Below are 22,387 nucleotides of genomic sequence, written 5' to 3'. Positions count from 1 at the left end.
AGGCTGTCCCCCCCCATCCAATGGGCTGCGGATGGGAGGGCTGATAGCCTTTGTTGTAAAATAAAAGATATTGTTTTTTAGTAGCAGTACTACAAGTCCCAGCAAGCCTCCCCCGCATGCTGGTACTTGGAGAACCACAAGTACCAGCATGCGGCGGAAAAACGGGCCCGCTGGTACCTGTAGTGCTACCACTAAAAAAATACCCAAAAAAACACAAGACACACACACCGTGAAAGTATAATTTTATTACATACATACACACATACATACATACTTACCTTATGTTCTCACGCAGGTCGGTCCTCTTCTCCAGTAGAATCCAAGGGCTACCTGTTGAAGAAATTCTACTCACCAGATCCATGGGTCCAGGCTCCTCGGCAAATCCAGGGTTAATCCACGTACTTGAATAAATAAAAAAAAACGGTGTCCCGACCACGAACTGAAAGGGGACCCATGTTTGCACATGGGTCACCTTCCCACGAATGCCAGAAACCCACTTTGGCTGAAGAAACCCACTTAGACAGAAGTCAATCAGGGAGTGCCACGTTGTAGCACTCTCCTGATCAGCTGTGTGCTGCTGTCCTCACTGACAGGCGGCACACGGCAGTGTTACAATGTAGCGCCTATGCGCTCCATTGTAACCAATGCTGGGAACTTTCTGCTCAGCGGTGACGTCACTTTAGGTCAACCGCAGGGCAGAAAGTTCCCATCATTGGTTACAATGTAGCGCATAGGCGCTACATTGTAACACTGCCGCGTGCTGCCTGTCAGTGAGGACAGCAGCACACAGCTGATCAGGAGAGTGCTACAACGTGGCACTCCCTGATTGGCTAAAGAAACCCACTTAGACAGAAGTCAAAGTGGGTTTCTGGCATTCGTGGGAAGGTGACCCATGTGCAAACATGGGTCCCCTTTCAGTTCGTGGTCGGGACACCGTTTTTTTTTATTTATTCAAGTACGTGGATTAACCCTGGATTTGCCGAGGAGCCTGGACCCATGGATCTGGTGAGTAGAATTTCTTCAACAGGTAGCCCTTGGATTCTACTGGAGAAGAGGACCGACCTGCGTGAGAACATAAGGTAAGTATGTATGTATGTGTGTATGTATGTAATAAAATTATACTTTCACGGTGTGTGTGTGTCTTGTGTTTTTTTGGGTATTTTTTTAGTGGTAGTACTACAGGTACCAGCGGGCCCGTTTTTCCGCCGCATGCTGGTACTTGTGGTTCTCCAAGTACCAGCATGCGGGGGAGGCTTGCTGGGACTTGTAGTACTGCTACTAAAAACAATATCTTTTCATTATCACAAATGGCTATCAGCCTCCCCATCCGCAGCCCATTGGATGGGGGGGGACAGCCTCGGGCTTCACCCCTGGCCCTTGGGTGGCTGGGGGGGGGGACCCCTTGATTGAAGGGGTCCCCACTCCCCCAGGGTACCCTGGCCAGGGGTGACTAGTTGGATTTTTGATGCCACGGCCGCAGGGCACTGTATAAAAGTGACCCCCGGCTGTGGCATTATCTGTCCAGCTAGTGGAGCCCGGTGCTGGTTTTAAAAATACGGGGGACCCCTACTCTTTTTGTCCCCCGTATTTTTGGAACCAGGACCAGGCGCAGAGCCCGATGCTGGTTGCTTAAATATGGGGGAACCCCTGTCAATTTTTTCCCCATATTTCTGCAACCAGGATCGGCTCAAAGAGCCCGAGGCTGGTTATGCTTAGGAGGGGGGACCCCACGCATTTTTTTTTGGGATTTTACATTGTTTAATTAAAAAAAAAAAAAATAAGAACCCCAGCACGGATCACACAGATCCGGCCGAGATTGATTGTAAAAAAAAACGGCAGTGTTTTGCTAATCACTGCCGTAAAAATAGGTAAAAAAAAACGAATGACATCGACATCGGAAGCAAAGAAAAATACGAATACGACAGCTTAGTAAATCCATCGTAATCAATTCAAAAAGTTGCAGTTTTACACTGTCGATGTCATTCGTGATTGAACTTTGACCTATTTTCGGAAATTACGAATCTTAGTAAATATACCCCATAGTCTCGGTCTAAACCGATGAAACTATAACATAACCCTTATGTAAGCAATAACTATATACAAGTCTTGCAGAAGAAGTCCGCACTTGGGACGGGCGCCCAGCATCCTCTACGGACTACGAGAAATAGATTTACCGGTAAGTGTAAAATCTTATTTTCTCTAACGTCCTAGAGGATGCTGGGACTCCGTAAGGACCATGGGGATTATACCAAAGCTCCCAAATGGGCGGGAGAGTGAGGATGACTCTGCAGCACCGCTTGAGCAAACACAAGGTCCTCCTCAGCCAGGGTATCAAATTTATAGAACTTTGCAAAGGTGTTTGACCCCGACCAAGTAGCTGCTCGGCACAACTGTAATGCCGAGACCCCTCGGGCAGCCGCCCAAGACGAGCCCACCTTCCTAGTGGAATGGGCCTTAACCGATTTAGGCAATGACAATCCTGCCGTAGAATGCGCCTGCTGAATCGTGTTACAGATCCAGCGAGCAATAGTCTGCTTTGAAGCAGGCGCGCCAACTTTGTTGGCTGCATACAGAACAAACAGCGCTTCAGTTTTCCTAACCCTCGCTGTTCTGGCCACATAAATCTTCAAAGCCCTGACCACATCAAGGGACTCGGAATCCTCCAAGTCCCGTGTAGCCACAGGCACGACAATAGGTTGATTCATATGAAAAGAAGAGACCACTTTAGGCAGAAATTGAGGACGAGTCCTCAATTTTGCCCTATCCACGTGGAAAACCAGATAGGGGTTTTTATGTGACAAAGCCGCTAATTCCGAAACACGCCTCGCAGAAGCAAAGGCCAACAACATGACCACTTTCCAAGTGAGATATTTCAACTCCACTGTTGTGAGTGGTTCAAACCAATGTGACTTGAGGAAACTTAATACCACATTAAGATCCCACGGCGCCACCGGAGGTACAAAAGGAGGCTGAATATGCAGCACCCCCTTCACAAATGTCTGTACTTCAGGAAGAGAAGCCAATTCCTTTTGAAAGAAAATGGATATGGCCGAAATTTGGACCTTTATGGACCCTAATTTTAGGCCCAAAGTCACTCCTGTTTGCAGGAAGTGAAGCAGACGACCCAAATGGAACTCCCCCGTAGGAGCAGTCCTGGCCTCACACCAAGAAACATATTTTCGCCATATACGGTGATAATGTTTCAATGTCACGTCCTTCCTAGCCTTGATCTGGGTAGGAATGACCTCCTCCGGAATACCTGTTTTCGCTAAGATCTGGCGTTCAACCGCCATGCCGTCAAATGCAGCCGTGGTAAGTCTTGGAACAGACAGGGCCCCTGCTGCAGCAGGTCCTGTCTTAGAGGAAGAGGCCACGGATCTTCTGTGAGCAATTCTTGCAGATCCGGATACCAAGTCCTTCGTGGCCAATCTGGAAGAATGAGGATTGTTCTTACTCTTCTTAGTCTTATTATTCTCAACACCTTGGGTATGAGAGGTAGAGAAGGGAACACATAGACTGATCTGAACACCCAAGGTGTCACTAGAGCATCCACCGCTACCGCCTGAGGGTCTCTTGACCTGGCGCAATACCGCTTTAACTTTTTGTTGAGACGGGACGCCATTATGTCTATCTGAGGCAGTCCCCACCGACCCACGATCTGTGCGAAGACTTCTTGATGAAGTCCCCACTCTCCCGGATGCAGGTCGTGCCTGCTGAGGAAGTCCGCTTCCCAGTTGTCCACCCCCGGAATGAATACAGCTGATAGGGCGCTAACATGGCCTTCCGCCTAGCGAAGAATCCTGGTCGCTTCTGCCATGGCCGCTCTGCTCCTTGTGCCGCCTTGGCGGTTTACATGAGCCACTGCTGTGACATTGTCTGACTGAATCAGAACCGGTTTGTCCCAAAGCAATGCCTCCGCCTGGCGTAGGGCGTTGTATATGGCCCTCAACTCCAGGACGTTGATGTGGAGACAAGTCTCTAGATTCGACCAGAGACCTTGGAAATTTCTTCCCAGTGTGACTGCTCCCCAACCTCGGAGGCTTGCGTCCGTGGTCACCAGGATCCAGTCCTGAATTCCGAACCTGCGGCCTTCTAGGAGGTGAGCACTGTGCAGCCACCACAGGAGAGATACCCTGGCTCTGGGAGACAGGGTGATCCTCTGATGCATTTGTAAATGGGACCCGGACCATTTGTCCAGTAGATCCCATTGAAAGGTCCTCGCATGGAACCTTCCGAAGGGGATGGCCTCGTACGATGCCACCATCTTCCCTAGGACACGCGTGCAGTGATGCACTGAAACCTTTTTTAGCTTTAATAGGGACTAGCTGGGACTTCGGTATATTGAGAATCCAGCCGTGCCCCTGCAACATCCTCACCGACAGCTACACGCTGTCCAGCAACTTCTCCCGAGATCTCGCCTTTATGAGGAGATCGTCCAAGTATGGGATAATTGTGACACCCTGCTTGCGCGGGAGCACCTTCATTTCCGCCGTTACCTTGGTGAAAATTCTCGGGGCTGTAGAAAGCCCAAACGGCAACGTCTGAAATTGGTAATGACAGTCCTGTACTGCAAATCTCAGGAACGCCTGGTGAGGAGGGAAAATCGAAACATGAAGGTATGCATCCTTTATGTCCAGGGACACCATCCAACCCCCCCCCCCCCCCCCCCCTCCAGGCTGGCGATGACCGCTCTGAGCGATTCCATCTTGAACTTGAACTTTCTCAAGTACAAGTTCAGGGATTTTAGATTCAAAATGGGCCTGACCGAACCGTCCTGTTTCGGGACCACAAACAGGGTTGAGTAATACCCCTTTCCTTGCTGGAGAAGAGGAACTTTGACTATCACCTGTTGAAGATACAATTTTTGAATTGCAGTCAACACTAACTCCCTTTTCTGACGGGGAAGCTGGCAGAGACGATTTGAAAAACCGGCGAGGAGGCACGTCTTCGAATTCCAGCCTGTATCCCTGAGAAACAATCTCTATAGCCCAGGGATCCACCTGTGAGTGAACCCAGACCTGGCTGAAAAATCGAAGACATGCCCCCACTTGACGCTGGGGCTTCCCGGGGGGAGTCAGCTCATGCGGTGGATTTTGCAGATGTAGGGGAGGACTTCTGCTCCTGGGAACTAGCTGCATGCAGCTTTTTTCCCTTGCCTTTTCCTCTGGCAAGGAAGGACGATCCCCGTACCTTCTTGCTATTATTGGAACGAAAGGACTGCATTTGATAATGAGGTGCCTTTTTAGTATGCTGCGGGGGGACATAAGGTAAGAAATTCGATTTACCGGCCGTAGCAGTAGAGACAAGGTCCGAGAGGCCTTCTCCAAACAACTCCTCCCCCTTGTAAGGCAACGACTCCATATGCCGCTTTGAGTCGGCATCACCCGTCCACTGCCGGGTCCACAGGAGTCGCCTAGCAGAAATAGACATAGCATTTATTCTGGAGCTTAGTATACAAATGTCTCTTTGAGCATCCCTCATATATAAAGCAGCATCTTTGATATGCTCTAGGGTCATTAGAATGGTATCCTTATCTAGGGTGTCAAGTTCCGTAGGTAAGGAATCTGTCCATGCTGCGACAGCACTACACACCCAGGCCGATGCCATAGCCGGTCTAACGATAGTGACGGAATGTGTGTAAATGTGCTTCATGGTAACCTCCTGCTTACGATCAGCAGGATCCTTGAGGGAAGCTGTATCCTGAGAAGGCAGTGCCACCTTCTTGGATAAGCGTGTCAGCGCCTTGTCTACCTTCGGCGAAGATTCCCATCGTATCCTGTCCTTTTGTGGAAAGGGATACGCCATAAGAATCCTTTTGGGAACTTGTAGTCTCTTATCTGGAGATTCCCAAGCCTTTTCGGACAAGTCGCTTAGTTCAAAAGAGGACGGAAAAGTGACCTCAGGCTTTTTCCCTTTATACATGTGTACCCTCGTGTCAGGGACAGAAGGTTCCTCAGTGATATGCAAAACCTCTTTAATTGCAATAATGATGTAACGAATACCTTTCGCCACCTTTGGCTGTAATTTTGCATCCTCATAGTCGACACTAGAGTCAGTATCTGTTTCGGTATCTGTGTCAGTGATCTGGGATATGGATAAAGAAAAACAGACTTCAGAAAATAGTGCGCAACAAAACCAAAAAGCTGCTAAAAAACGTACAGGCGTGCGCATCCAAATACACACACAATAGACAAAATGGTAGAAAAATTGCACATCAATAATAGCGCTGATTGGAAGTCATGTATTATATTATATACACCACTGTGTGCAAAGGTGAACATAAGTATGCCAATTCACCATGGACTGAGGAAGGTGTCCTCACAATTCTCTCTTATGTGTACAAAGTTCTCCTCCTTCTATGAGTCCATCAAGAGGCAGCTGCATATGATCTCGAATCTGAAAAATAAGTGACACCTCTCCCCTTCTATGTGAGGGAATGTTTTGAGGGACACTTTAAACAAAATGGATCATGGTGCAGTATATCTTAGAAGCAGAACATTTATTTTACACGAAATGCACTTACAAGAACATAGAATAAAAACAGCATATCATAGTAATCTCATTTGGCATATCACCAGCAGATGCACTCCTTTATCAGGGATTCCCCGAGTGTCAGATGGTACAAAAGTGGAAGTATGAGCTCCGGATGCCCACAGCCACGTCAACACAGGTAAATCCCTCAAGGTAGCAGGTAAAGTTCGAATACAATAGCCACGCTTAACGCGTTTCGGACGGTAAAACGTCCTTCGTCAGAAGCATGGCTAACACACAGGGACTCTTACTATTTATTCCCTCTTAATGAGGGATATCCAGCTGCACACAATTTCCGCTGGCCGGCGCCGCCGTAATCTCCCACCGGTGTGTACAGTCCAAATGCGGAGGCGGAAGTGACGCGTGCGTTTCACCGCTAACCGGAAGTCGCTGTGTTTGCGTTCCACCGCTGAGATTCTTCTTCTCCGGTTATTATAAATAGTTCAGCTTTTCCTGGATTGATTTATAGATAGCCGAGTCCACATTTAAGAGTCCCCATAGCAAAATCCATCATGTAAAATACAGAAATAACAAGAATAATAGTTTAAAAACACATAATAACATATATATCATAAAACTCAATGTTCATATAAAATGAAGGAATAAAAAAGTGCACAGTGCATAAATGGAAAACACCAACAAGGTTAAAAAACATTTTAGGTTAAAAAATATTTCAGTTCGAATTCACCGTTTAATCCTCCTGGGAACAAAGTCCTCAAACGGTGAATCCACCTCATGTCTGTCTGCGACAACCGTCTGTCCAGATCCCTTGTCCTCCATTTAGGGAGAATTAACTGGATCCCACAGAAGGATTTCAAAAAGCATTCTTTTGAGCTGTGCAGTTTCTTAAAATGTGAGGAGACTGTGTGGGTCTCTCTATTAGGAAAAACTTTTTTATTCCTTCATTTTATATGAACATTGAGTTTTATGATATATATGTTATTATGTGTTTTTAAACTATTATTCTTGTTATTTCTGTATTTTACATGATGGATTTTGCTATGGGGACTCTTAAATGTGGACTCGGCTATCTATAAATCAATCCAGGAAAAGCTGAACTATTTATAATAACCGGAGAAGAAGAATCTCAGCGGTGGAACGCAAACACAGCGACTTCCGGTTAGCGGTGAAACGCACGCGTCACTTCCGCCTCCGCATTTGGACTGTACACACCGGTGGGAGATTACGGCGGCACCGGCCAGCGGAAATTGTGTGCAGCTGGATATCCCTCATTAAGAGGGAATAAATAGTAAGAGTCCCTGTGTGTTAGCCATGCTTCTGACGAAGGACGTTTTACCGTCCGAAACGCGTTAAGCGTGGCTATTGTATTCGAACTTTACCTGCTACCTTGAGGGATTTACCTGTGTTGACGTGGCTGTGGGCATCCGGAGCTCATACTTCCACTTTTGTACCATCTGACACTCGGGGAATCCCTGATAAAGGAGTGCATCTGCTGGTGATATGCCAAATGAGATTACTATGATATGCTGTTTTTATTCTATGTTCTTGTAAGTGCATTTCGTGTAAAATAAATGTTCTGCTTCTAAGATATACTGCACCATGATCCATTTTGTTTAAAGTGTCCCTCAAAACATTCCCTCACATAGAAGGGGAGAGGTGTCACTTATTTTTCAGATTCGAGATCATATGCAGCTGCCTCTTGATGAACTCATAGAAGGAGGAGAACTTTGTACACATAAGAGAGAATTGTGAGGACACCTTCCTCAGTCCATGGTGAATTGGCATACTTATGTTCACCTTTGCACACAGTGGTGTATATAATATAATACATGACTTCCAATCAGCGCTATTATTGATGTGCAATTTTTCTACCATAGTGATCTGGGATATGGTGCGTTTTTGAGACCCCGAAGGTCCTGGTGCCACAGGGACAGGCATGGTCTGACTACCTGACTGATCCCTAGCTTCAGCCTTGTCTAATCGTTTATGCTGTAAATTTACATTTGCATTCAAGACATTCCACATATCCACCCAGTCCGGTGTCGGCGTTGCCGACGGCGACCTGACCATCATGCACTCCCCCTCCTCCTTAGGTGAGCCTTCCTCGTCAAACATGTCGACACACACGTACCGACACACTTCACACACACAGGGAATCTCTTTTCTGAAGACAGGTTCCCCCTGAGGCCCCTTGGAGAGACAGAGAGAGAGTATACCAGCACACACCCCAGCGCTATATAACCTTGGAGAAAAACACAGATTGTTTACCCAGTAGCGCTGCTTAATGTAAAAACGCCAATAATGTGCCCCCCCCCCCCCCTCTCTACTTTAAAACCCCCTTTCACCGTGTGTCAAGCAGGGGTGAGTCCGGGGAGCTTCCTCTCAGCGGTGCTGTGGAGAGAAAATGGAGCTGGTGAGTGCTGAGGGAGAAGCCCCGCCCCCTCGGCGGTGGGCTTCTGTCCCGCTCAAACTTACTAAAAAATGGCGGGGGCTCTTTTATATACATGTACAGTGCCCACCTGTACATGTATATAGACTTTTGCCATAGGAGAGGTGTTTTATTGCTGCCCAGGGCGCCCCCCCTGCGCCCTGCACCCTTACAGTGACCGGAGTGTATGAGGTGTATGGGAGCAATGACGCACAGCTGCGGTGCTGTGCGTTAACTCAGTGAAGCACCGAAGGCTTCTGCCGCCTGAGACGTCTTCTGTCTTCGTTTCTTCTGGCTCTGTGAGGAGAACGGCAACGCGGCTCTGGGGTAAACGCCCAGGACGAACCTGTGTTCACTCCCTCTGGAGCTAATGGTGTCCAGTAGCCGAGGAAGCAGAGCCTATCATTTAAGTAGGTCTGCTCCTCTCTCCTCAGTCCCTCGATGCAGGGAGCCTGTTGCCAGCTTTCTAAGCAGGAAACTCAGGAGAGCTTCCTGCAGTGCACCCATTCTCCTCTGGGCACAGTCTAAAACTGGGGTCTGGAGGAGGGGCATAGAGGGAGGAGCCAGTGCACACCCAGAGTCCAAAGTCTTTCTTAAAGTGCCCATGCCTCCTGCGGAGCCCGTCTATTCCCCATGGTCCTTACGGAGTCCCAGCATCCTCTAGGACATTAGAGAAAAATAATGTCCCTGAAAGAGACAAAAGAAAGTACTTTTAGGCACAGACACTGGAAGGGAAGTACACTTATTTATTTATTATCAGTTTCTTATATAGCGCAGCAAATTCCGTTGCGCTTTACAATTTGAAATAACAATAACAAAATGGGTGATAACAAACAGTCATAGAGGTAGGAAGGCCCTGCTCGCAAGCTTACAATATAGTTACAATCTACCACCCATAGGCACTTAGTTCTGACCCAAACAGAAGGCCAACCATGAAGGAAAGCACTTTTAGGGATTGTAATCTAACCTCCTAGAATAAAACTCCCAAACCAAAGTTTAGAAATAACAACCACGGTATCCTACCTGGGTTTGGGGGAAATATTTCAAATGCCCATACAGTAGCTCAGGAACAATGATTACATAAAGACAATAATAGCAGACATCCTGGGCTACCTTCCCAGGATGTAGACATGGCTAAAAACCAGACGTCAGGAACACAGGCCTATGAAAAAGAACTCATGCCCATCTAGGGCAGCCCTAACTTCAGTGCTGGCCCCAGTAGCAGGACCTGTGTAGGAGTTATAAACGTAGAATTTGATGGCAGATAAAAACTACTAGGCCCATCGAGTATGCTTTAGGCTGTGAGACACCATATAAAAGCCACTGTGAAAAGGCACAGGCAGAAACACCCCAACGACTAAAATCATGTCCACATGTGGCAGAAGGCAGTGCAAGATTATGCAAATCATATGATCATGGAACCACCTTATACCAGTGTTTCCCTACAACAGTCCTCAGGGACCCCTAAAAGTGCATGTTTTCTTTTTTTTTTTTTTTACAAATGTTTTTATTTAAATTTTCCTTTTAAACATTTTCGTTACAATACCAACAAGGCAGTAATTGAAATAATAAATAAAAAAACATTACAGCGGAAAATGACTAATACAAAATGTTGTATCCAAAATATAGAATCCGTAAAGTATCAAAAGGTTATATAACCAATCAGGAAAAAGTAATCTTCCAAGGAGAGAGAATAGAGAAAGAGAAAAAAAGAAAGAAGAGGAGAAGAAGGTATAGAAGAGTAGGAAAAGGGAAAGAAAAGATGTATGATGTAAAGAAAAGAGAGGGAAAGGATCGCCTGTAGCCCAACAACGCCAAAAAAAAAAAAGGGGGGGGTGTCAACTCAATCGAATGGGGGGGATCAGATAGAAATGCTGCAGTCTCATACCATAGAGTTGTATGAAAACAATTGTGAATCTGAGTCTTTATTGAAATGTTTAAAGTATCAATAAAGGATTACCAAACCTCAAAAAAATTCTCAATGCGTTGTTCTTTATATAGTGAAGTCTCCATCCAATCCATCTTAAACACGTGAAAGAGTTTATCTTTAAACATTTGTAAGGAAGGAGATGAATGTATCCATTGCTGTAAGATACATTTTTTCGCCACAGCTGATAGAATCAACAATAGCTTGCGACAACCCGGAGATATTCTAGAAGTGGTTGTCAGTATGCCAAAAATGGCCCATTCAGGGGACAATGGTAGAAAATTAACTAAATCTGAAATGGCAAATTGTTTTATTTGAAGCCAGAATTTTTTAATATGAGTGCAATCCCACAAACAGTGAAAAAGAGTAGCCTCAGGTCTACCTAAAAGTGCATGTTTTCTATATATTCCAGTTGATGCACATGTGTAAGCATCTCTGGCTGACAGATTTTAAAGATCTACAGGTGTTATTTTTTTTGTGATACTGAGAAGATATGGAAAACATGCACCGCTAGGTTTCCCGAAGGAGCGGTTTTGCTTTTTTTTTTTTTTCAAAGGTGATATGTAGTAGCTTTTTTTGAACGCTAATTTTAAATAAAAAATGTTATGCCTCCGTAAAAATCCAAATATATCCCAGCACAGCACCTCTTACCTGTTGAAACCTTGTGATTTACATATAGGAGCTATCCCTCTAATCAATATCATGGCAGTTCCATGTTGAACCCTAGACCATGGGTCAATGTTCTGATAGCTACCATGCAGTTTTGACCAGCTACAACAACTACGTAGCACCCAGAAGGGTGGAGGTGGTGATGGCAGCAACTAATCTCCTACAATCGATAAGCAATTGGCATCTGGAGGATAAGTAACAGCAGTAGGAGTGTTCAACAACAGTAAGTTACAGACATCGAGAAATCCCTAGACTAATCTGTAAAACCATTATCAGTCACCCCATTTTAAATACAATTTCAGTGATTTATTAAAAGAGCTGTCATTTGCTATCATCTGTAAGCATTTTTTTAGGCTTTGGTTGAAATACATTACATCAGCTATTGGCAAACTAAGGGTTTACTATTTTGAGGGCTACAACATCTAAAACACATCTAGAAGTTGTAGAGATTGGAAAAGGTAAGGAGATTCTAGAACTTTTCATACATATTCAGCTCACAGATAATTAATCTCTTTGATGGGGTAAAATGGGTAAGATACTAGATGAAACCAGAGTGGACAGTTTTGTTTCAATTAAAAAAAAACAAAAACAAAAAACAGTTATGGTAGACTTGCCTTCATTAGTTCTCTTTCTGTGAGGTCCATAGGGTCCACAGGGGAGACAATGGGGGTGTAGGTGGTGGGGTAGGACCAGGCACCAAATACTTAAGCTTTTAGGTATCCCAAGATACTCTGGTTCCTTCCCCCCCTATACCCCGTCTCCATGCTTAGGATCCTCAGTTTTGTAAACAAGCCCAAGGCAGGAGCATGCAGGAAGATATGGTACACACTCTCACAGATCAGAGAAGGGAACCGGTAACCAATAGAAGAAACCCATAGAAGCCAAGTACGTCCGTGATTAGAAGTACCCAATCTGGAATCCAGACCGGTCGCCCCTTTTTTGAGGAGTTCCAGTTTGAGCCACCAGGTAAGGGGCAGTCAGCCATATGGAGAGGAGACAATCGTATGGGATCTGATCAGATGGGGTTGTTCATTCCACCGGGACAGGATCAGGTGTTGCAGGGTCCTGGAATGGAACTGGGCATACTCCACCATTTCGTAGGTGGTTACCATGGACCCCAGGACTTGCATGGCTGAGTGGATGGACACTCAATGACTGTGCAGCAATCTGGTTATTTGGTGCTGTAGTGCTGAAATTTTGTCTGCAGGCAGCAAAAGCCTCTGGACATGAGACTCCAAGAGAGCTCCCAGATGTAGCATCAGTTGTGAATGCGTGAGGGATGACTTTTTCCAGTTGTTGAACCGACCATGTTACTGTAGGAAGGCAATATGTAGAACCTGTGGTGAATGCGCCAGAAGGAGCGGGTCATCCAGATAAGGGAGTAATCAGACACCCTGATGACATAGCTGTGCCACCATAACTGCCATTATTTTGTTAAATATCTGGGTGAAGGAAACAGCCCAAAGGGTAGTGCCCAAAACTGGTAATGTTGTTGAAGTATAGCAAACCATAGGAATCGATGGAAGGTTGCAATAGGGACATGCAGGTAAGCATCCTGAATGCCCAGGGACACCATAAAGTCCTGAGGGTCCATAGGTAGAATAGAGCGAAGGGTTTCCATTCGATACCTCGGTACTCTGACAAATGTGAGAGATTTGAGATTGAGAAGAGGTCAATAGGACCTGTTGCATTTCTGAACCAGAAACAGGGTGGAAAAGAATCCGTTCCCGCTTTCGACTAAGGGACAGGTACTATCACTCCCAAATGCAGGAGATATTGAATAACCTTTTGGAGGGCCGCAGCTTTATTGGAATCTGAAGGGGGACCTGCGTAAATACATTTTTGACCAGGGGAACTTCTCCTGAAGATGGCGTACCCATGGGAGACCACTTTTTGCACCCAGGCGTCTGTATTGGTCAGGTGCCAGGCTTGTGCGAACTCAAGAAGTCTGCCTTTCAGCCTGGGTTCCCCCAGGGCGATGCTCATCCCGTCAGGCTGAGGGCTTGTCGTCAGGCTTGGTAGGTGGACAACTGACAGACTAGGCCTGCTTGGGGTTGGGTTTGGTAGTCTTCGAGGAAGTTGCGTGTGCAGGAAAAAGACTGACCTTCACAGATATTTCTAATGGAGACTGACACCCCTCTCCCCCCAGAGGGAGACTGCGCGAGAGAGACATCAGCATTCTCTGGCTCGCTAGATGATGCCTCTTAATCAGTATGGGTAGGTTGAGAGGAAGGAACAGTACATCTAGTAGCCTTATAGGTCAAGGGCCTGTAACATCAAAGCTGTGGAGGTCTGTGCTAGGCACGGAAGTAGAAAGCTCATCCACCCAGGGTGGAGATGGGGCTGGGACTGGCATTGCCTGAGGCAGTGGTATGAGAAGATGCATCTGCTGAGGAAAACCCATAAGGGTGTAAATCGCAGGGGTTGCCAGACGGTCAGCTATCCGACCCAGTAACTGTGAAAAAGAAGCCCAGTGGGGTTCTTGAACAGGGGCTAACAAGCAGTACATAAATCATACTGTATAATGTCCTTACACTTACAGCCTCTTTACAACCCTTGCCTTTGCCAGATATAGCTGCAAGGGAATCACCGCACACAATATGACAACAGGTAGTGTGCAACAATTACAGTACTGTAACTAACTTCACAAGATACGATAGCTGTTAAGAATGTAAACACCTGGTGAAAGGGAAGAAAAACAAGAGACAGGAATATGCTGACGAGAATATTAGATAGGAACAGACAGCAGCGCTAGCACAAGTCACTGATGATGCAGAATACAATTTAAATATACTGCAATGGGTACTAAATAAACTACACAGCAGCAATAAGCTGGTAAGATATTAGCGCTGTATAACTGCACTGAAGATGGCTGCCGTAGGTCTCGGAGGAGGAGGAGCAGCTCAGCAGTGAGAATCCACAGTGGAAAGTCACTCTGAGCTCGGGAGAGGCTGCAGGCAGAGGGCTGGCCTCCCCTATGCTGGCATTACCCACCAGTACTCTGGCCTCTATAGGGTTAACCTGTGCCATTAAAAAGCCCTGGTGGTCTAGTGCAGTGGTTCTCAACCTCGGTCCTCAAGTACCCAAAACAGTTTGTGTTTTCCAGGTCACCTAGCAGTTGAACAGGTGTATTTATTACTCACTGACACATTTTAAAAGATCCACAGGTGGAGCAAATTATTTCACTTGCAATCCTGTGAAGAGACCTGGAAAACATGAACTGTTGGGGGTACTTGAGGACCGCGGCTGAGAAAAACTGGTCTAGTGGAGTCCTGGGCGAACTGGGGTCCACACCAGTGCCTCGGTTCCATCTCCCGGTACCGGAGGAAAGACTCCACACAAGATGTGGTTCCCGCATCTTACATGCCCCCAGATGCCAGAGTTTCAGCGCCAGCAGGGGGTGATGAAGTAGCAGTGTTGGCGTCCACAGGACAGCCTAGCACTGCTACTCAGCTGTTAATAAAAAGAAGAAAATAAATCATAAAATAAAAGCTTGGAGCTGCTTAGAAGCAGCCCCACTGTTTAAAATGGTGAACCGTCTCCTGCCGACACAAAACTAAAATTATGGAGCCTGAGCGTGGAGGCGGGTATAAGGGGAGGGGGAGGACTGGAGCATCATGGGATACTTAAAAGTTTAACTGTTTGGTGTGTGTGTGTGTGTGTGTGTGTGTATGTGGGCGAGTGCAGGAGGGCTGGAAGGTCCCTCTGAGTGCATCAGATGCAACAATGTCAAGGAAAGCCAGCCTGGTGTGGTCTCATCTGATGAGACAATGCCAGGAAAGCGGTTAATGATCAAAGTACACACGAGCATTGCAATAACATTTAGTGAAGTCCCCATTACATCTCAAATGCGCCCTCATCCAGTTTTTGTTTTTTTAAATGAGCAGCAAGTTGTCCACTCTCAACACACTGCTAGGTGGAGCGAGCACACATGCTACCCAGAAATGTGGTATAATTCCTAAGAGGTAAAAAAATAAAATAATGTTCATTAATTCATAACTTAATGTACCAATCCCTTAACATTTGCAGCGAACCAGAAACTCTGAAGAAATAACACACGTTCAAAAGTAAACTTTATTTTTTCTTAAAAAAAAAAAAAATTATAAATTGTAACTTTTGTAATTTTTCAAGTCATAGTTGAGGATAAAATGACTTACAAGTGTATAACAATGGTTTCAATTTATCATCAATGAATACATGGTGGAAAGACTAAACTTGACCTAAAAAATAAAAAAAATGGATGGGGGAGGGGAGACAGTTCACATAGGAATGCAGCATATTTTATTTTGGACATTGCACATCATGTATTAGTACCAACTACAAGAAACCTGGTGTTAGAACAGAAGCCGGTCATAAACAGTGCATTCTTGAAGCTGTAGCCTAGAAAAAGATTGCCACAGGTCTTGGGAAAGTTTTTTTTCTCTCCTTAGAATACATTAGCTTAGACAGACTTCAATTGTTGTTCTGTCACTGAACTATTAAGAAGGGATCAACACTCTACAGGCCAATGGCTTGAGCAGTCGCATTATCCACTAGTTTAGGGCTGTCCTGGCCAGGCTACAGTGGCTGGAATTAGGCTTTATAATAGGTTTCAGAGGCACCATTGATAGCCATGCTGGTTTTTTGTAAACAAACTGGACACAGACTGAGCATTGTCCAAAATCAGTCCTTTATGGCTGGTTTAAAGTTAAAAAATATAGATTTCCATTTTTAGCAGGTAGTAGTTTTAATGTACAAGTATGACCAAAAACAAAAAAATCTTAACTGGAAGTCAATCCTAATTTTTTTTTTTTTTTTTTTACTTTGCCAGCCTTCTACTGTATTGTTGATTTTTGAAAATGTTCTCATTATACTTGTTGCTGTCCCTTCCCAGAATGCCTTTAGCGCTGCCAAGAGTGCTTCTGCAAAATGAGTTAACACTCACTGTATGCAATAGTTGGGGGGAGGGGAATAATGGATCAGGATATCAGTGGGAGTGTGGCAGGTCTGGAAGGGGCGAGAGGTGGCTGCCAACACAAACCAGGAACTGCATCAGTGGTGCATGCACATCCAGAAGTGGGAGAATATAGGCTATTCTGGAGAGGACGACATTTGGGCCTACTTTGTAAATTCCAAACAACACATGAAATCCCAGGTTAGAGACTCCGTCTGACGGAGGTGAAATGCATTAGCTTTATAGTGCATCAACAACTTCAAAAAGGTCACTGGTTTGCCTTTTAATAATTTGGCACTCAGAATCCCTTTCCAGGTAACTGATAACAGTATCTATCCCTTGTAGCACATGCTCAAATGGAGAGGAAAACAAACAGCCTGACAGATATAAAACAGCAAGATACAATTGCATAGTTTGGGAAGAAGGATTGCAATACAATATCAATCCATTTTTGTTAGGATTCATAAATAGGTCCTTAAATGTATTTCTCCCGGCCTCAATCCTACATAAAACAGGCCAGTTGGCAGTCACTGAACCCAATGTTCTCCGATACGATTGAGACCTCAATCCCAGCACACTTAAATCCACCACAAACCATTCATGGTCAGTCTAAAGCACAGAGAGAAAAGCTAGAAGTTTGAGAGCAACATGAGCCCACAGGTTACGCCCCCACAGTCCCTTAGGACCTATACTCAACCAATCCCTAAAGGCTGCAGAGATATTTTTCCCACCATTTCCTCTGAGCAATACTTTGAAACAAGCTGCCTTGTCACCATATATCTTGTACTGATGATAGACTGGAAGAATTGATTATTCTACAAACAGTCCATTTTTTTCCGTTTTAGGGATGCCGTAGATCTCTGCGAAGATCCTTAAAGGCACACAATGGATACTTCAATACAGACTTCATACTGTGCTTTCATTATTACATGCAGTCACGTGACAAAATAATGGCAGACTGTCCGCTGCATTGGTCAGCGTTGTTTTTTTCTCTCGTATAATTATATATATATCCTGCAGTAATCAGAAATGCAGAATCCAGCTACTCAATAATTGCAGCTTGTGATCTGCAGACATAAAATTTTATTTTTTTTGCATTTAGAAGCACACCCTAGTGAAATCAGAGTTTTGCATCTCCTTAGTCTTTCCTACACATAAAATACTGCATTTCCCTCTATGTTGCAGCAAAGAAAAGATCTCAGCAGTTATACAATGTAGTTTTTTCTTTTAATATACCTATCGGAACTGAATAAACACAATAAAATATTACAGTGCTGCGACTACAGGGGTTCCTGCTTTTACCACTTCCATGCTGGGGCAGCACAGAGAGAGTTCATGTCCATACTCCGCCATTTGCATATTGAAAAGTGTCAGCAATTATCTAGTAACAAAAAATAAAATAAAAAATACAATAATTTAGAGAAAGGAGAAAGGAAACAAGGTGGATATTTACTCCTGACCTTCATGTAGCAATTCACAGCTCGGGTGAACAAAGGAAAAAAAAAAAAGTTGCAATAAATATTCAAAATTTGTTATTTCTATAAGGCATGACTGAGTATTTTAGTTTTTATACGATATCCACAAAAAATATATATAGATTTTTTTTTTGCTTTTAAAGAGTACCTCCTGGAGAGGAATATTCCTTTTATTTGCAGAGAAATAGAAGGCGAGAACATGAACTATAGTCTGGTTGTATTCCCCTTGGACTTTTATGTACTCCAAATTCTCTTCTCAGGATGCCAAAAAACAAACACAAAAACAGCTCCAATGTTACTCTTAATACAACTGAAATTTTAAGGGCGCAGCTTAGGAGAGTCTTTTGAGTTTCACATGTTAATACATAGTTTTTGTACTGGAGCTGTAGCGTTTCAAGGTCAATAGAAAAAAAAAATTATATCAAGAAAGCTAGTGTTCCCTTCTCACTGCATCCTGTCAGGTTGGAGCTGTGTAGGCTGGTACTGGATGTAAGCAGTAGGAAGGGCTCCTGTGGCTGTAGCAGACATTGGCTGTTGGACAGCGCTGGTGTATCCGTAACCCACATATCCAGCAGTGGGCGAAGCGGCATAAGGATACTGTTCATAGGCAGCAGTGGTGTAGTGGGTATAGGCTTGTGTAGCAGTGTTGTAATCGATGTATGGAGATGGCAGAGACTGGATCGGTGTAGGAATTACCACACTTGGCTGGATGTAGGCGGATGGGTAGATGTACTGCGGTGTCAGCCTGTGAAGAAATAAATATAGCAACATGAATAACCGCTTTCAATTTAAGAAAATCATAGAGAGACTCCTCTCTACAGCATTTGTTCATTTTATGTCCCATAATAGTGCCCTAGTTCACATTTTCCGAACCATAGTAGTGCCCAAGTTCACATTTTCCGAACCATAGTAGTGCCCTAGTTCACATTTTGTCACATTGTAGAGCTGCCAGTACACCATTATGCAATAAAGATCCCCCCTAATTCACATTACAACATATAGGGCTAGATGCATCATCGCTTGGAAAGTGATAAAATGGAGAGCGAAAAAAGTACCAGCCAATCAGCTCCTAACTGACATTTTTCAAACACAGCCTGTGACATGGCAGTTAGGAGCTGATTGGCTGGTACTTTTTCACTCTCCATTTTATCACTTTCGAAGCGATGATGCATCTGGCCCATAGTGTCCCTAGTTCATATTATTCCACATTACTGTTGATATTACTGTCCCCCAGTTCATATTATGCCAGACTATATTGGGCCCAGTTCATATTATAACCACATTACAATGAGCAGGTCTAGGTTATACCAAGATATATTGCAGATCCCATGGCAAAAATTTGTTAGGTCGCCAATGTATCACCCACTGGTGAAAAATGTATACAACACGTAACTTTTGAGAGAAGAGAAGTCCCTCTCAGCTCTGGGCCCCATAGCAGCTGCACTCCCTGCACCTATGTTAGCTACGCCCCTGCACACACGGCTTATTTGCATATCACCTACAAGAAGGAAACCACACAGAATCCAGTGGATGACTGTCCCACTCAAAATGTTTATACAAAATATAGATATTGGGACATTGATTGTACTGGCAGCATGTGTGGTACAGCTAGAACAAACATAGATTGTGACACTTGTTTTATGTAATAATCACACCCACATCTCATGTCACCATCTCACCCCTCCCTCCTTGTCTCTATTTGCAGTTTTCCCTCGTCACCACAAAGCAGAGTCCCTGAACAGTGACAACTGAGTGACATTTAGGAACACTAGTGCACAAGAAAACTAGGCCTATGCACATAGCAACCAGATCTTTCATTTAAATTGTAAAACAGTCTACAAATGACCGACAGAATCGGATTGGTAGCTATGGGTGACAAATTATAGCACACACTTTTTTTTTTCCTTTTTCTTTTTATAATGTAATGTTCTCATACAACAGAAAATAAAAATATCAGAATTCTTAGGAGCGTCCGTAAAATAAGGCAATAAAGGTTACAGGGGTTTCTATTAACTTTACAGCGACCACAAAATAAGAATTTACTCACCGGTAATTTTATTTCTCGTAGTCCGTAGTGGATGCTGGGAACTCCGTAAGGACCATGGGGAATAGCGGCTCCGCAGGAGACTGGGCACAACTAAGAAAGATTTAGGACTACCTGGTGTGCACTGGCTCCTTCCTCTATGCCCCTCCTCCAGACCTCAGTTAGGACACAGTGCCCGGAAGAGCTGACACAATAAGGAAAGGATTTTGGAATCCCGGGTAAGACTCATACCAGCCACACCAATCACACCGTATAGCTCGTGATACTATACCCAGTTAACAGTATGAAAAATAACTGAGCCTCTCAACAGATGGCTCTAAACAATAACCCTTTAGTTAGGCAATAACTATATACAAGTATTGCAGACAATCCGCACTTGGGATGGGCGCCCAGCATCCACTACGGACTACGAGAAATAGAATTACCGGTGAGTAAATTCTTATTTTCTCCGACGTCCTAGTGGATGCTGGGAACTCCTTAAGGACCATGGGGATTATACCAAAGCTCCCAAACGGGCGGGAGAGCGCGGATGACTCTGCAGCACCGAATGAGCAAACTCAAGGTCCTCCTCAGCCAGGGTATCAAACTTGTAGAATTTAGCAAATGTGTTTGAACCCGACCAAGTAGCAGCTCGGCAAAGTTGTAAAGCCAAGACCCCTCGGGCAGCCGCCCAAGAAGAGCCCACTTTCATTGTGGAATGGGCTTTTACAGATTTAGGATGCGGCAGTCCAGCCGCAGAATGTGCAAGTTGAATCGTTCTACAGATCCAGCGAGCAATAGACTGCTTTGAAGCAGGAGCACCCAGCTTGTTGGGCGCATACAGGATAAATAGCGAGTCAGTTTTCCTGACTCCAGCCGTCCTGGAAATATAGATTTTCAGGGCCCTGACTACGTCCAGCAACTTGGAATCCTCCAAGTCCTTAGTAGCCGCAGGCACACAATAGGTTGGTTCAAATGAAAAGCTGATACCACCTTAGGAAGAAATTGGGGACGAGTCCTCAATTCCGCCCTATCCATATGGAAAATCAGATAAGGGCTTTTACATGACAAAGCCGCCAATTCTGACACACGCCTGGCCGAAGCCAAGGCCAACAGCATGACCACTTTCCACGCAAGATATTTTAGTTCCACGGTTTTAAGTGGCTCAAACCAATGTGACTTAAGGAAATCCAACACCACGTTGAGATCCCAAGGTGCCACTGGAGGCACAAAAGGGGGCTGAATATGCAGCACTCCTTTAACAAACGTCTGAACTTCAGGCAGTGAAGAAAATCGACAGAGTCGAAATCTGGACCTTAATGGAACCTAATTTGAGGCCCATAGTCACCCCTGACTGTAGGAAGTGCAGAAATCAACCCAGCTGAAATTCCTCCGTTGGGGCCCTTCTGGCCTCACACCACGCAACATATTTTCGCCATATGCGGTGACAATGGTTTGCGGTCACCTCCTTCCTAGCTTTAATCAGCGTAGGGATGACTTCCTCCGGAATGCCCTTTTCCTTCAGAATCCGGCGTTCAACCGCCATGCCGTCAAACGCAGTCGCGGTAAGTCTTGGAACAGACAGGGCCCCTGCTGCAGCAGGTCCTGTCTAAGCGGCAGAGTCCATGGGTCCTCTGAGATCATTTCTTGAAGTTCTGGGTACCAAGCTCTTCTTGGCCAATCCGGAACCACAAGTATAGTTCTTACTCCTCTCCTTCTTATTATTCTCAGTACCTTGGGTATGAGAGGCAGAGGAGGGAACACATAAACCGACTGGTACACCCACGGTGTCACTAGAGCGTCCACAGCTATCGCCTGAGGGTCCCTTGACCTGGCGCAATATCTTTTTAGCTTTTTGTTGAGGCGGGACGCCATCATGTCCACCTGTGGCCTTTCCCAACGGTGTACAATCATTTGGAAGACTTCTGGATGAAGTCCCCACTCTCCCGGGTGGAGGTCGTGCCTGCTGAGGAAGTCTGCTTCCCAGTTGTCCACTCCCGGAATGAACACTGCTGACAGTGCTAACACATGATTTTCCGCCCATCGGAGAATCCTTGTGGCTTCTGCCATCGCCATCCTGCTTCTTGTGCCGCCCTGACTGTTTACATGGGCGACTGCCGTGATGTTGTCTGACTGGATCAGCACCGGCTGGTGTTGAAGCAGGGGTCTTGCCTGACTTAGGGCATTGTAAATGGCCCTTAGTTCCAGAATATTTATGTGTAGGGAAGTCGACTGACTTGTCCATAGTCCTTGGAAGTTTCTTCAAGTGTGACTGCCCGCCAACCTCGAAAGCTGGCATCCGTGGTCACCAGGATCCAGTTCTGTATGCCGAATCTGCGGCCCTCTAGAAGATGAGCACTCTGCAGCCACCACAGCAGCGACACCCTGGCCCTTGGAGACAGGGTTATCCGCCGATGCATCTGAAGATGCGACCCGGACC

General features: G+C 45.3%; 1 protein-coding gene across 1 annotated transcript in view; it reads right to left on the bottom strand.

The window, feature by feature from the left end:
• Window positions 1-16,166: 16,166 nt before the first annotated feature.
• Window positions 16,167-22,387, bottom strand: part of RBM38 (RNA binding motif protein 38) — a 37,314-nt gene continuing 31,093 nt past the window's right edge. Inside the window, exon 5 of the mRNA XM_063959044.1 lies at window positions 16,167-18,669. Within this exon, the coding sequence (XP_063815114.1) occupies window positions 18,369-18,669 (301 nt within the window). The 3' untranslated portion in view covers window positions 16,167-18,368. The remainder of the gene's footprint in view (window positions 18,670-22,387) is intronic.

This window comes from Pseudophryne corroboree, chromosome 3, assembly GCF_028390025.1.
Source record: "Pseudophryne corroboree isolate aPseCor3 chromosome 3, aPseCor3.hap2, whole genome shotgun sequence".
Lineage (NCBI taxonomy): Eukaryota > Metazoa > Chordata > Amphibia > Anura > Myobatrachidae > Pseudophryne > Pseudophryne corroboree.
The sequence above is the reverse complement of the archived record's forward strand: the minus strand, read 5'-3'. Positions and strand labels throughout refer to the sequence as shown.